The following is a 16153-nucleotide window of genomic DNA, read 5'->3' as shown; positions in this document are numbered from 1 at the left end:
GCACAGATGGGCAACTCAGTGAGGGAGAAGAAGCTTTAGTCCAGAGGGAACCAGCTCACAGTGTCTGGTTGGACTCTCCTCTCCCCTTGGGGCTTCTCAGCCTTCCTGAGAAGTGGGGGGGAGGGAGAGTGGCAAGACAACCTGTGTTGTACTTGAAATGGAAATCCTTGCAGTAAACAGGCATCTATATATTAATGGCAGGGTGTTTATAGTTAGCACATGCTCAGTGTGCTATAGTAGGTAATGGGACTATACTTAGCACATGCCCAGGGTGCTGTGGTGATGTAATTTCACTAAGGTTTTTAATGCTGAAGGGAAGTTGAAATAAACAGATTCTGTATTTGACCATCCATGTGCCTCATCACTCCTCCACTAAGACCAAGGCTGGTCCCGGGATCCTGCAGAGAGTTGGTCCGGATGGGATATTTTGGCCCTGCAGCATAGGGGCTGTACTGTACACATTGGTACCCCACTTGGGGCTCTACAAAGCACACTAAACTTTTTTTTTACATTTTTCCATATTTTATTTTCCCACAATTAAACGGAACACCACATTTTAACATTCATTGAGGTTTTTAAGTCTTGAGTTCCAGATTCTATTCTTCCTTCCTTCTCCTCTCCCCTCCCAGAGACAGCAAGCAACATAATGTGGGTTATCCAAAGCATTTTTAAACAATTTTCAAATAAAAAAAATTTTGTCCAATGCAACTGGAAAGTCTTCTTTTTCTTTTTAAGATGTACTTTGTCTATTGGAGCTTCTCCTGGCACTTGGCCAAGTCCATTAGTTCTGGGACCAATGGACAAGAATCACAGAGGTGTCTGGTCCCTCAGGTTCCCTCCTTCTCGGGTATTCTTCTCTGGATACAAAACATCAGTTCATTTGCTTGATCTCTGGTGGTAAGTACACACAAGCAAGTAACAAGTAATTCCTGGGGAGCAATGTTTTAAAACATCATCTTCCAATACTTGCCTGATGTGAGTTGTAATGGATGATGCATTTCAGGTGTGGTTTTTCATTGCTTGAAAAGGAAGGTATCTCCTCATCAGGATGATCATTGGGCAGGCATCTACTGGGTACTCTTGGGACATATAATAAGAGATCCGGGGGTGATTTCTTCATCAGGAAGACAGGGAGAGAAGCAAGGTCGCATAGGCTTTTGAAAGGCCTTGTTTGGGAAGCTACAGAGAAGAATTCTATCTATGGCATTGTAAAATGCTACGTGTCCCCTTTCATAATCCAGAAAGATGCCCACTTTGTGGACAGGTGGGGTTGGATAATAGCCATCCTGTGAATTCCATAGTAAGAAACGACCTTGATGTCTGCAGCTGGCCAGGGTTCTGACATCCCCGGGGAACGGGGAGCGCTTCCACTTTCTGCTGATGGACTCTTCACAGATGCCCACTTCCCACTCTGTCTTTTCTCCCACCTCCACTTCCCAATAGTGTCTGCCTGAGGTGAAGGTCTGGGCCCCCAGGACGATCAGCAAATGGACAAATCTTTCTTTGTTGTTGGGCAGGTCCTGGGGGACGCTCGTGTACTTGACGCTCTTGAGGTCTTCAGACAGGACGAGATGAGCATGGGCTGTCTCTGGATCCAGAGTTATATCCCTGTAGAAGGGCATGAGCATTTCTCTCAGGCCATTGATGGGAAAGATGGTCCAGTCCTCGTAGACAACCTCTGGCTCTTGACAGAGCAGCTTCTCACTTTCGTCCAAGGTGCCTTTCATACCCTGGAGCATTTCTGAGGGGGTCCCCTCCACATGCTCCTCCACTTCCAATAGGACTCGTTGCACACTTTGGATGTCTTGTGATAGTTTGACTTTGTGCCTCTCATGTTTTACCATGTTGTTTCTCAATTGTTGCTTCTGATTTTTTAATTGTAGAATTTCTTCCTCCCATAAGAAATAATGCATTTTGTCATATTCAGACATAAGTAAGCTTTGGGAATTGAGGGCGTACTTCTTACATCTTGCCTCTGATCTTATGGCCTGGTCCCATGCCTCTTGAAGACATTCCTCTTTCCTTTTTAAGACATTCTGTGTCTCCAAGAGCTTCTTCTTGGCCTTGGCAGCCGCTGTTTCCAAGGGAAGGACTTGGTGATCCTTGTGTTCTGGGGCCAAGGAACAGGAGTCACAGAGGAGTCTGTGGTCTTGCTCACAGAAGAGCTTCTCCTTTTCTCCATGTTTGTCACAGGTGCTCAGGCCCACAAGGGCCTGCACTAGATGAGGTCTGAGCATTTTGGTGGTGATGGACAGCTGCTGCAGGCTCCTGTTGCTCACCAGGTCCCTGCCATAATCGATCTCTTCTTTGCACTCTGGGCAGGTTAAGGTTTCCTGGGCTCCCACCCTGCAATGTCTGAGACAGCCTTTGCAAAAGCTATGGCCACAATTGACAGTCACTGGATCTCTGAAGTAGCCCAAGCAGATGGAGCAAGTGAGGCTTGCTTGGAGATCTTCAATTAAGTCTTTGACATCCATGTCTCTGGGCTTTCAGTTCCTCCCTGCTCAGATGCTCCTTTCAGGAGAGACAAAGCTGGCTCTTTCCCTGGAGCTCTGGCAGAAAAAGATGCCACGGTTGAGGTGCTGGAGGCTTTTATATGTCTTCCTTTGACTTGGCCCTGCCTTTACTCCACCCACCAAAGGTGAGAACTCCTGAGCTTGGAGAGTCTTTCCATGTCTGCTCTAGGGCTGAGTTCCCACCTTGGTCCTTCTTGCCTAGTAATGAGCTACAATCCCCACTGGAGTTTACACCTACACTCTCAGATCAGAGTTGTCTGGCCCCTCAATTCCAAGAAGAGTAACCCCTGATTCCTCTTTATGGAAGCTTTTGAGCATTTTTCTCAAGCTCCATTCAGGGAAAATAATCTCTAGTTCTTTAGGGAACAGCTTCTTGTTTTGTTCCAAGAACCACTGCATATTCTGGAGTCCTTATTTTCTTTTAAAAGTATTTTATTTTTTTCTCAGATATACGGAAAGGCAATTTTTAACATTCACTGTTACAAGATTTTGACTCTCTCCTTCCCTACCTCCCTTCTTCCCAAGATAGTCAACAATTTGATATAGATTATATATGTGCAATTTTACAACACATATATCCCTATGTTACAATTGTGAAAGAAGAAAGAAATCAGAAGAGACAAAAAATCATGAAATAATTACAGTCAGTGCAAGAAATATGCATTGACTGCACTCAGAGTTCAGCTGTTTTTTTAATCTGGATATGAATAGCATTTTCTATCATTGGTCCATTGGACTTGGCTTGGATCATTGGGTTACTAACAAGAGGCGTTGATAGTTCCTAGTTGATCATCACATGAAGTGGCTGATGCTGTGTACAACATTTTCCTGATTTCTGCTCATTTTCCTTTGCTTCCTATCAGTTCATACAAATAGCTCCTGGCTTTTCAAAAATCTGTCTGCTTATTAAATCTGCATGGCAGTTTTCCATCACATTCATATGTTACAACTTATTCAGCCATTCCCCAATAGATGGATATCCCCTCAATATGTAATACCACTATGATGTGAAGAGGGCTGTTGTAAAGGTTTTTATATATGTACATTCTTTTTCCTTTTCTATGATCTCTCTGGGATACTGATCTAGTAATCATACTTACATAAACTGTCCCTCTGGTCTTTGGGAGTGGGGTGGACCTGGATTAGGGAATCCCCAAAATCTCAATTCCTCCTGACCTCTGGATGGGACCCCACCTTCCTATTCAGGGGGAAACTCCCAGATGGTGCTCTCCACCTACAATTCAAGTGGAGATGTAGGTCTGGGGCATATTCACTACCCTTTATTGAATTGAAAATTAGTCCCTCAAATTCATCTGGAGATTGCTCCCTAGCTTTGGGCCATAAAAACCCAATATATTCAAAGGCTGAACCCCCAACTTTTGCTAAAAATCCTTTTGGGATCTTGCTCCTGGGAAGTTGTTTCTCAATGTAAAAAACCCATTGTTGACACAAACCTTGCCTACATTTGGGATTGTGAATTCTTTTGCAAGAACCTGAAACACCAGCCAGGGGATCATCTCTCACCCCTCATTTCTCACAGCTTAACAACAGTCTCGTGGGTCTTTGGGTATAATTCCAAATTGCTCTCCAGAATAACTGGATTAGTTCCCCAACTCTACCAATTTCCCCTCATGCTCTCTAACATTTGCCATTTTTTTTTATATTAGCCCATATGACAAGTGTGAAGTATTATCTCAGAGTTGTTTTAATTTGCATTTCTCAAATCAAAAATGAGTTAGAATATATCTTCATATCATTATAGGTAGCTTTTATTTCTTTATCTGAAAATTATCTCTTTTTTATCTTTTGACCATTTATCAGTTAAGGAATGGCTTGTATTCTTATACATTTCACAGGGTTCTTTATATATTTGAGAAATGAGGGCTTTCTGTTTCCCAGCTTTCTGTTTTCTTTCTCATCTTGATTGTATTGTTTCTGTTTGTGCAAAATTACTATCACAAAAATTATCTTTCTTACATGCAAAATGTCATTTTTTTCCTCATCTCTTTTAATTAAGTCTATTTTACTTTTACTTTGAGATCAAGATTGCTACACCTGTATTTTTTAAGCTTCAGCTGAAGAATAACAGATTCTGATCCAGCCCCCTTACCTTTATTCTCTGTGTGTTTCTCTCTGCTTTAAATGTTTTTCTTGTGAACAATATATTGTAGGATTCTAGTTTTTGATCTACTCTGCTATCCACTTTCATCTTATTGGAGAGTTCATCCCATTCACATTCAGTTACAATTACCAACTCTGTATTTCCTTCCATCCTGTTTTTCTTCTTGTTTGTGCTATATCTCCTTTCACCCTTTCCCTCATCACTACTCTTTTGTTTCTGTCTTCTGCCTCCCCTATCTGTCCTCCCTACTCCCACACTTTGTTTAATTTCTTCTTTTCCTACTTTTCTGTCAGAGAGATTTCTGTATTTAAGGGATTATGTATATTATTCCCTCTTTGAGGCAATTCTGATCAAAAGTTTAATCACTGTCCATTACCCACCTTTGCATCTTCCCTTCCTCTATATAAGGTCTTTCATGAACCCTCATGTGAAATAATTTATTGCATTCTACCTCTTCCTTCCTTCTGCATTCAGTGTACTCCTCTTTCTTATTCCTTAGCTTTCTTCAACTCTTAACTAAAGTCCCCATTCCCAGTCTTTCTTAATCTTAGTGACTTCCCTATAAGATATAAGATAAGATTTCCAATTGATATTGATCAGAGAAGTGCAAATTAAGACAACTCTGAGATACCACTACACACCTGTCAGATTGGCTAAGATGACAGAAAAAGATAATGATGAATGTTGGAGGGGATGCGGGAAAACCCGGACACTGATGCATTGTTGGTGGAACTGTGAACGAATCCAACCATTCTGGAGAACAATCTGGAATTATGCCCAAAAAGTTACCAAATTGTGCATACCCTTTGATCCAGCAGTGTTTCTATTGGGCTTATATCCCAAAGAAATACTAAAGAAGGGAAAGGGACCTGTATGTGCTAAAATGTTTGTGGCAGCCCTGTTTAAGTGGCTAGAAACTGGAAAATGAATGGATGCCCATCAATTGGAGAATGGCTGGATAAATTGTGGTATATGAATATTATGGAATATTATTGTTCTGTAAGAAATGACCAGCAGGATGAATACAGAGAGGCTTGGAGAGACTTACATGAACTGATGCTAAGTGAAATGAGCAGAACCAGGAGATCATTATACACTTCGACAACGATATTGTATGAGGATGTATACTGAAGGAAGTGGATTTCTTTGACAAAGAGACCTAACTGAGTTTCAATGGATAAATGATGGACAGAAACAGCTACACCCAAAGAAAGAACACTGGGAAACGAATATGAACTATTTGCATTTTTGATTTTCTTCCCGAGTTATTTTTACCTTCTGAATCCAATTCTCCCTGTGCAACAAGAGAACTGTTTGGTTCTGCAAACATATATTGTATCTAGGATATACTGCAACATATCTAACATATATAGGACTGCTTGCCATCTTGGGGAGGGGGTGGAGGGAGGGAGTGGAAAAATCGAAACATAAGCGCGTGCAAGGGATAATGTTGTAAAAAATTACCCTGGCATGGATTCTGTCAATATAAAGTTATTATTAAATTAAAAAAAAACCCAGTCAAACACTAAACTTGAAATTCTAAAAATAAAAGGAGAGATTAATAAAATTGAAAGTAAAAAAACTATTGACTTAATAAAACTAAGAGCTGGTTCTATGAAAAACCAACAAAATAGACAAACCCTTAGTAAAACTGATTTAAAAAAGGAAAATCAAATTGTTAGTCTTAAAAATGAAAAGGGATAACTTGCCACTAATGAAGAGAAAATTAGAGCAATAACTAGGAGTTACTTTGCCCAACTTTATGCCAATAAATTCGATAACAAAGGAAATGGAAGAATACCTTCAAAAATATAGTTCCCCAGATTAACAGAGGAAGAAGTAAATAGACTAAACAGTCCCATTTTAGAAAAAGAAATAGAACAAGCTATTAACCAACTCCCTAAGAAGATTATATCCAATCTATTGTCCCTATAAGTAAGCTGGAAATGAAGGATATGCTAAGGAAGTGAGTTCCCCTACATGTCTAGAATTTCCAAAGTGTTTTTCATGTACCTCTCCTAAAAAGTGTCTGGAATTATCTTTGTCTCCCTCCCAGGATGTTCTGACAATTATTCAACTAATCAATAAATGATTATGACGTAACTACTATGTGCTAGAAACTGTGCAAAGTGAATGGACTACAAAGAAACAAGATAGAACCTACTCTTTCAAGAGCTGTGGGAGACTGGAGGAGGGATAGTACTCATTCATTACCTTATGCAGGTACTTAGTTTAGCACCAACCAAATTTTCTCTCCACTTGTCAAAAATTATGTCTCCTTTTATATGATATATGAAATAAAAGGCTGTACTACTTTCATGCCAATTGGATAAGAACTAGGGCTGCATGTTTAACAACAGAACAGAGAGCAGCTAGGTGACACAATAGATGAAGCAGAGGACCTGAGTTCAAATCTTGCCTCAGACACTTCACACTAGCTGTGTGACCCTATTTTACTTTGCCATAAGAAATTACCAAATATGAATGTTATGGAATATTCTTGTTCTATAAGAAGCAATCAGGAGGATGATTTCAGAGAGTTCTGGATGCATGAACTCATGCTAAGTGAAATGAGCAGACACAGAAGATCATTATACACAGCAACATCAATATTATATGATGATCAATTCTGATGAACATGACTCTTTCCAATAATGAGATGATTGAGACCAGTTCCATGAGGATGAGGAGGAAGAGGAAGAGAAGAGAAGGAGGAAGAGGACGATGACGATGACGATGACAAGCAGGAGAAGGACAAGGAGGAAAAGAAGTAAAAATATAGGATCATAGCTATCAGAGATGAATGGATAAGATCATAGTTTTTTTTAAGAATGAGGAAGAGATTAGTATATTTGTAGGCAATAGTAAAGCATTCTCTAGACAGAGAGATTGAAGATCGGTGAGAGAGAAGGGACGATAGAGGCAGGGGTGGGAGGGAGAACCTACTGGGGGAGACAGGATAGTCTTCTTCTATCCTTATGAATATAGAGGGGATTATCTTGACAAGAAGAAGGGCTACCTGTCATGTGAGACAGGGATGAAAGTCAAGATAGTAGCAGAAGAAAATATATAGAGAAGTGACTCAAATTTTAAAAAATACAAGCCATTCCTTATCCAATTGATAAATGGCCAAATGATATGAACAGATAGTTTTCAGATGAAGAAATTAAACACCATTTGTGGTCATTTGAAAAGGTGCTTTAAATCACTATTAATCAGAGAAATGCAAATTAAGATAACTTTGAGGTACCACTACCCACATAATCCTTGAATATGAGTAAAGAAGGAGGATGGAAAATAAGCCAGGGATGAGTTTTGAAAGGGCATAATCTGCTTTCAGACAAAGAGACAAAGGATTTGCAAGTGAGAATTTAGGTTATGTTTATTTTTATTACTTTTTCCCCTCTCAATATGGCTAATGTGAAAATTGGAGAGGGAAATGACAAACTACACCCATACCTTTGCTAAGAAAATCCCAAATGGGGTCACCAAGATTAAGATGCCATTTAAAAATGACTGAACAAAATGTGGAAATGTTTTCAATGATTTCATATGTGTCATAAGGTGTTTGTTTGTTAGTTTGTTTGTCTTTTCAATGGATATGGGGAAAGGAAGGAGAGTTTGGAAATGAAAATAAAAATAAAACAAATTTTTAAAGAGGTGAACTGGTTCACCAAGGGATCAGTCTAGGGAATGAAGGAAAGCATAAGTGATATAGGGGTGACTGCCTGTTAAAAAACAGGAGCAGAGATATTAAGGTCAGAATCAGGATGAAGAGTAAATTCAGGAACCAGAAGTCATAGAGAAAACTGGAATGATATAGATTATGATGAAATAAAGGAGTTTTATACTTCATGAACATGAAAGAAAAGCAGTAATGACTAACAGGAAAAAGGAGATCTTTGTGTGTATTGTGGAGATGAAATGGAAGAGAAAGTGAAGGAAACTCATTAAGCTGAGGAACAAAGATTTTATCTTTTCCAATGTATTTGTATTCTTACTGGTATTTTTTTGTAGAGAGGCACAGATGGTGGGGTAACTCTCAGTGAGGCAGAAGAAGCTTTAGCCCAGAGGGAACCTGCTGACAATATTGGTTGTGCTCTCCTCTCCCCTTGGGGCTTCTCAGTCTTCCTGAGAAGTGGGGGGGAGGGAGAGTGGCAAGACAACCTGTGTTGTACTTGCAATGGAGATACTTGTAGTAAAAGAGGCATTTACATATTAATGGCAAGGTGCTTATAGTTAGCACATGCACAGTGTGTTGTAGTTAGGTAATCTTACTAGAGTTAGCACATACCCAGGGTGCTGTGGTGATGTAATTTTACTAAGGTTTTTAAGGCTGAGGGAAGTTGAAATAAACAGATTCTATGCATCACCATCCATGTGCCTCATCACTCCTCCACTAAGAACAAGGCTGGTCCCAAGATCTTCCAGAGAGCTGGTCCGGATGGGATATTTTAGCCCTGCAGCATATGGGTTCTAGAAAGCATACTAAAAAATTTTTTTTATATTTTATTTTCCCACAATTGTATGTAACACCACATTTTAACATTCATTGGAGTTTTTAAGTCTTGAGTTCCAGATTCTATTCTTCCTTCCCTTTCCTCTCCCTTCCCAGAGACAGTAAGCAACATGATATAGGTTATTCAAAACATTTTAAAACAATTTTCAAATTAAAAAAAAAATTTGTGCAATGCAACTGGAAATTCTTTTTAAGATGTACTTTGCCTACTGGAGCTTCTTATGGCACTTGGCAGAAGCCTTTCCAAGGGTAGACCTTGGTGATGTTTGTGCTCTGGGACTAATGGACAGGAATCACAGAGTTGTCTGGTCCCTCAGTTCCAAGCAGAACTGATCTCGGGTTCCCCTCTTCTCAGGTATTCTTCTCAGGATATACAATACTAGTTCATTTGCCTGATCTCGGGATGATAATGACTCAGTGTCTTAAGATTAGTGATACTTTTTAAACTTTTCTCTAACTTTCTCAAATACACCTGTTTCAGATGTTGTAGGACTCTTTTTGTCACCAGTCCTGAGACCCTGACACTTTGGTGAACAATGGGTTTATTCCCCTGACAGCTAGAACACAGTTTCTTCTTTCTTCTCCTCTTCTAGCAAATTAAAAGTATTTTATCTACTGCCCAGATACAGAGTTGCCCTTTGATCTAATGTTCTCTCTGATTCAGAATCATCTCGTTTGTTCAGAGAAACCAGAGAGGCATATCATTATTTAATAACAATTATTAATATAGCTAAAGTAATTTAAAAGCTGCTGCATTAACAATAATAATTTAATTGGTATAAGCTCATTTTTGGGATTCTAGTCCCTTTCAGCAGCTAGGTAATATATTCAATACATATTTAGACTATCTAGCTATCTAATATATCAATATATATATAACATTATATATGTTAATAATATGTATCTACCTATTGATATATTGATATATCTTTACATGTATATGGAGTTAAAGCTATATAAAATTTATAGCAGCTCTTTTTGTATGGGCAAAGAAATGGAAACCCAGAAGGATCTCATCAATTAGGAATTAGCTGAACAAAATACAAAGTATAACACAGTTAATGGAATATTATTGCACTATAAGAACTGATTAAATTTGGAGAAATCTGAAAACTGGTATGAATTCATACAGAGCAAAATGAAGAGTTTGTTGTTCAGTCATTTTTCAGAAATGTCCCATTCTCTGAGGCTCTATTTGGATTTTTCTTGCAAAGATACTGGAATGATTTGCTATTATTTTCTCTAACTCATTTTACTCATGAGGAAACTGAGACAAACAGGGTTAAGTGACTTCCCTAGAGTCATCAGCTAGTAAGTCTGAGGCTGGGTGTGAACTTTGATGAAGATTTCCTAACTCTAAGCCTGTCATCCTGTCCGCTGCGCCACCTAGCTGCCCAAAGTGAGCTATAATAACAAGTTACGCAGTTACAACCACATTGTAAAGAGAGATGACTTTGAAAGACTTAAGAACTCTGATCAATGCAATGACCGACCAGGATTCCAGAGTATGAATGATGAAGTATGCTACTAACTTCTTGACAGAGATGAAGGAAGTCCCGATGCAGAATGAGACATTTCTGGACTTGGCCAAAGCAGAGATTTATTTTGCTTGACTATGAGATTTTGTTGCAAGGGTGTTGCTTTTCTCTTTTTCCAGGTAGAAAACAGAGGGAAAAATAGAGTTCACAAGAAAAACATTTAAAGCAGAAAGAGACACACACAGAGTAAAGGTAAGGGGCTGGATCAGAATCTGTTATGCTTCAAGTTGAAGCTAAAAAAAAAAAAAAAAGCAGGCATAGCAATCCTGATCTCAAAGTAAAAGCAAAATAAAATAAAATAAAAACATTTTGCATGTAAGAAAGATAATTTTGATGATAGTAATTTTAAAACTTTCGCAGCAACAGAACCAATACAATCAAGATGAGAAAGAAAACAGAAAGCTGGGAAACAAGAAAGCCCTCATTACTCAAATATATCAAGAACTCTGTGAAATTATAAGAATACAAGCCATTCCTCAACTGATAAATGGTCAAAGGATATAAAGAGGTAATTTTCAGATAAACAAATAAAAGCTACCTATAATGATATGAAGAAATATTCTAAATCATTTTTGATTTGAGAAATGTAAATTAAAATAACTCTGAGGTAACACCTCACACTTGTCATATTGGCTAATATAAAAAAAATGGCAAATGACAAATGTTAGAGAGCATGAGGGGAAATTTGGACAATAATACACACTTGGTAGAGTTGTGAACTAATCCAGTCATTCTGGAGAGCAATTTGGAACTATGCTCAAAGACCAACCAGACTGTGGCAAAAATGGATTTGTTACATTGAGAAACAACTTCCCAGGGGCCAGATTCCAAAAGGATTTTTTGCAAAAGTTTGGGGTTCAGCCTTTGAATATATTGGGTTTTTTGGCCCAAAGCTAGGGAGCAATCTCCAGATGAATTTGAGGGACTAATTTTCAATTCAATAAAGGGTAGTGAATATGCCCCAGACCTACATCTCCACTTGAATTGTAGGTGGAGAGCACCATCTGGGAGTTTCCCCCTGAATAGGAAGGTGGGGTCCCATCCAGAGGTCAGGAGGAATTGAGATTTTAGGGATTCCCTAATCCAGGTCCACCCCACCCCCAAAGATCAGGGGGACAGTTTACATAAGTATCACTACTAGATCAGTATCCCAGAGAGATCATAGAAAAGAAAAAAGGACGTACAGATGTAAAAACCTTTACAACAGCCCTCTTCATATCATAGTGGTATTAGATATTGAGGGGATGTCCATCTATTGGGGAATGGCTGAACAAGTTGTAACATATGAAGGGATGGAAAACTGCCATGCAGATTTAATAAGCAGACAGATTTTTGAAAAGCCAAGAGCTGTTTGTATGAACTGATAGGAAGTGAAGGGAAATGAGCAGAAATCAGGAAAATGTTGTGCACAGCATCAGCCAGTTCGTGTGATGATCAACTAGGAACTATCAACGCCTCTTGTTAGTAACACAATGATCCAAGCCAAGTCCAATGGACCAATGATAGAAAATGCTATTCATATCCAGATAAAAAAAAACAGCTGAACTCTGAGTGCAGTCAAAGCATATTTCTTTCACTGACTGGAATTATTTTATGATTTTTGTCTCTTCTGATTTCTTTCTTCTTTCACAATTGTAACATAGGGATATATGTGTTATAAAATTGCACATACATAATCTATATCAAATTGTCCACTATCTTGGGAAGAAGGGAGGTAGAGAAGGAGAGAGTCAAAATCTTATAACAGTGAATATTAAAAATTGCCTTTCTGTATATCTGAGAAAAAAATACTTTTAAAACAAAAGAAGAAGTACTCCAGGATATGTAGTGGTTCTTCTAACAAAACAAGAAGCTGTTCCCTAAAGAACCAGAGATTACTTTCCCTGAATGGAGCTTGAGAGAAATGCTCAAAAGCTTCCACAAAGAGGAATCAGGGGTTACTCTTCTTGGAATTGAGGGGCCAAACAACTCTGATCTGAGAGTGTAGGTGAAAACTCCAGTGGGGATTGTAGCTCATTACTAGGCAAGAAGGACCAAGGTGGGAACTCAGCCCTAGAGCAGAATTTAGGTGTAAACTCCAGAGGGGATTGTAGATCATTACTATGCTAGAAGGACCAAGGTGGCAACTCAGCCCTATAGCAGAATTTAGGTGTAAACTCCAGTGGAGATTGTAGCTCACTACTATGCAAGAAGGACCAAGGTGGGAACTCAGCCCTAGAGCAGACATGGAAAGACTCTCCAAGCTCAGGAGTTCTCACCTTTGGGGTGAGAGTAAAGGCAGGGCCAAGTCAAAGGAAGACATATAAAAGCTTCCAGCACCTCAACCCTGGCACCATTTTCTGCCAAAGCTCCAGGGAAAGAGCCAGCTTTGTCTCTCCTGAAAGGAGCATCTGAGAAGGGAGGAACTGAAAGCCCAGAGACATGGGTGTCAAAGACTTAATTGAAGATCTCCAAGCAAGCCTCACTTGCTCCATCTGCTTGGGCTACTTCAGAGATCCAGTGACTGTCAATTGTGGCCATAGCTTTTGCATAGGCTGTCTCAGACATTGCAGGGTGAGAACCCAGGAAACCTTAACCTGCCCAGAGTGCAGAGAAGAGATCGATTATGGCAGGGACCTGGTGATCAACAAGAGCCTGCAGCAGCTGTCCATCACCACCAAAATGCTCAGACCTCATCTAGTGCAGGCCCTTGTGGGCCTGAGCACCTGTGACAAACATGGAGAAAAGGAGAAGCTCTTCTGTGAGCAAGACCACAGACTCCTCTGTGACTCCTGTTCCTTGGCCCCAGAACACAAGGATCACCAAGTCCTTCCTTTGGAAACGGCGGCTGCCAAGGCCAAGGAGAAGCTCTTGGAGACACAGAATGTCTTAAAAAGGAAAGAGGAACATCTTCAAGAGGCATGGGGCCAGGCCATAAGATCAGAGGCAAGATGTAAGAAGTACGCCCTTAATTCCCAACGCTTACTTATGTCTGAATATGACAAAATGCATCAGATCTTACGGGAAGAAGAAATTCTACAATTACAAGATCTGAAGCAACAATTGAGAGACAACATGGTGAAATATGAGAGCTACAAAGTCAAACTGTCACAAGAAATCCAAAGTGTGCAGCGAGTGCTATTGGAAATGGAGGAGCATGTGGAGGGGACCCCCTCAGAAATGCTCCAGGGTATGAAAGGCACCTTGGGCGAAAGTGAGAAGCTGCTCCCTCAAGAACCAGAGATTGTCTGGACCATCTTTCCCATCACTGGCCTGAGAGAAATGCTCATGATCTTCTACAGGGATATAACTCTGGATCCAGAGACAGCCCACGCTCATCTCGTCCTGTCTGAAGACCTCAAGAGCGTCAAGTACAGGAGCGTCCCCCAGGACCTGCCCAACAACAAAGAAAGATTTGTCCATTTGCTGATCGTCCTGGGGGCCCAGACCTTCACCTCAGGCAGACACTATTGGGAAGTGGAGGTGGGAGAAAAGACAGAGTGGGAAGTGGGCATCTGTGAAGAGTCCATCAGCAGAAAGTGGAAGCGCTCCCCGTTCCCCGAGGATGTCAGGACCCTGGCCTGCTGCAGACAACAAGATCATTTCTTACTATGGAATTCACAGGATGGCTATTATCCAACCCCACCTGTCCACAAAGTGGGCATCTTTCTGGATTATGAAAGGGGACACGTAGCATTTTACAATGCCATGGACAGATTTCTTCTCTGTAGCTTCCCAAACAAGGCCTTTCAAAAGCCTATGCGACCTTGCTTCTCTCCCTGTCTTCCTGATGAAGAAATCACCCCCGGATCTCTCATTATATGTCCCAGGAGTTCCCAGTAGATGCCTGCCCAATGATCATCCTGATGAGGAGATACCTTCCTTTTCAAGCAATGAAAAACCACACCTGAAATGCATCATCCATTACAACTCACATCAGGCAAGTATTGGAAGATGATGTTTTAAAACATTTCTCCCTAGGAATTACTTGTTACTTGCTTGTGTGTACTTGCCACCAGAGATCAAGCAAATGAACTGATGTTTTGTATCCAGAGAAGAATACCTGAGAAGGAGGAAACCTGAGGGCAGTTCTGCTTGGACCTGAGGGACCAGACACCTCTGTGATTCTTGTCCATTGGTCCCAGCCTAATGGACTTGGAAAGTCTTCTGCCAAGTGCCAGGAGAAGCTCCAGTAGACAAAATACATCTTAAAAAGAAAAAGAAGACTTTCCAGTTGCATTGGACAATTTTTTTAAATTTGAAAATTGTTTAAAAATGCTTTGGATAACCTACATCATGTTGCTTGCTGTCTCTGGGAGGGGAGAGGTGAGGGGAGGGAAGGAAGAATAAAATCTGGAACTTAAGACTTAAAAACCCCAATGAATGTTAAAATGTGGTGTTACATTTAATTGTGGGAAAATAAAATATGGAAAAATATAAAAAAGTTTAGTGTGCTTTCTAGAGCCCCAAGTTGGGATACAAAAATATACTGTAGAGCCCCTATGCTGCAGGGCCAAAATATCCCATCCAGACCAGCTCTCTGGAGGATCCCAGGACCAGCCTTGGTCTTAGTGGAGGAGTGATGAGGCACATGGATGGTCAAACACAAAGTCTGTTTATTTCAACTTCCCTTCAGCCTTAAAAACCTTAGTGAAATTACATCACCACAGCATCCTGGGTATGTGCTAACTATAAGCACCCTGCCATTAATATGTAAATGACTCTTTTACTGCAAGTATTTCCTTTTCAAGTACAACACAGGTTGTCTTGCCACTCTCCCTCCCCCCACTTCTCAGGAAGGCTGAGAAGCCCCAGGGGGAAAGGAGAGTCCAATCAGACACTGTCAGCAGGTTCCCTCTGGGCTAAAGCTTCTTCTGCCTCACTGAGAGTTATCCCACCATCTGTGCCTCTCTACAAAAAAATACCAGTAAGAATACAAATACACTGGAAAATATAAAATCTTTTTTCCTCAGCTTAATGAGTTTCCTTCACTTTCTCTTCCATTTCATCTCCACAATACACACAAAGATCATTATCTCCTTCTTTTTCCTATTAGTCAAGACTGCCTTTCTTTCATGTTCATGAAATATAAAACTCCTTTGTTTCATTATAATCTATATCATTCCAGTTTTCTCTATGGCTTCTGGTTCCTGAATTTACTCTTCATCTTAATGCTGATCTTCATTCTCTCTTCTCCTTTGTTTTTTAACAGGCAATCACCCTTATATCACTTATGCTTTCCTTCCTTCCCTAAACTGATCCCTTGGCAAACCAGTTCAATTCTTTAAAAACATTTTTTCAACTCAGTTTTATTTTCATTTTCATTTCCAAAACCTCTTTCCCCCTAATCATTGAAAAGACAAAACAAACAAACAAAAAATCTCTTTATGATACATATGAAATCACGCAAGATATTTCCACATTTTGTTCAGTCATTTTATTCTATTATGTGACATTTTAAGGAGAGATGATGCTTTAA

The 16153-nt window shown here is 39.9% G+C and overlaps 2 protein-coding genes across 2 annotated transcripts; one reads left to right on the top strand and one right to left on the bottom strand.

Annotated features, from left to right (window-relative positions):
- Positions 1-1011: 1011 nt before the first annotated feature.
- Positions 1012-2477, bottom strand: LOC127544930 (probable E3 ubiquitin-protein ligase TRIML1). The gene has a single exon (XM_051971898.1). The coding sequence runs from the start codon at positions 2475-2477 to the stop codon at positions 1068-1070; it is 1410 nt and encodes a 469-aa protein (XP_051827858.1). The 3' UTR covers positions 1012-1067.
- A 10639-nt stretch (positions 2478-13116) lies between these two features.
- LOC127544929 (probable E3 ubiquitin-protein ligase TRIML1) lies at positions 13117-14517 on the top strand. The gene has a single exon (XM_051971882.1). It carries the CDS (start codon positions 13117-13119, stop codon positions 14515-14517), a length of 1401 nt encoding a protein of 466 aa, XP_051827842.1.
- The last annotated feature ends 1636 nt before the right edge of the window (positions 14518-16153 follow it).

Source organism: Antechinus flavipes, chromosome 1, assembly GCF_016432865.1.
Source record: "Antechinus flavipes isolate AdamAnt ecotype Samford, QLD, Australia chromosome 1, AdamAnt_v2, whole genome shotgun sequence".
NCBI lineage: Eukaryota > Metazoa > Chordata > Mammalia > Dasyuromorphia > Dasyuridae > Antechinus > Antechinus flavipes.
Note: the sequence above shows the minus strand (reverse complement) of the source record. Positions and strands in the feature narration are given on the sequence as shown.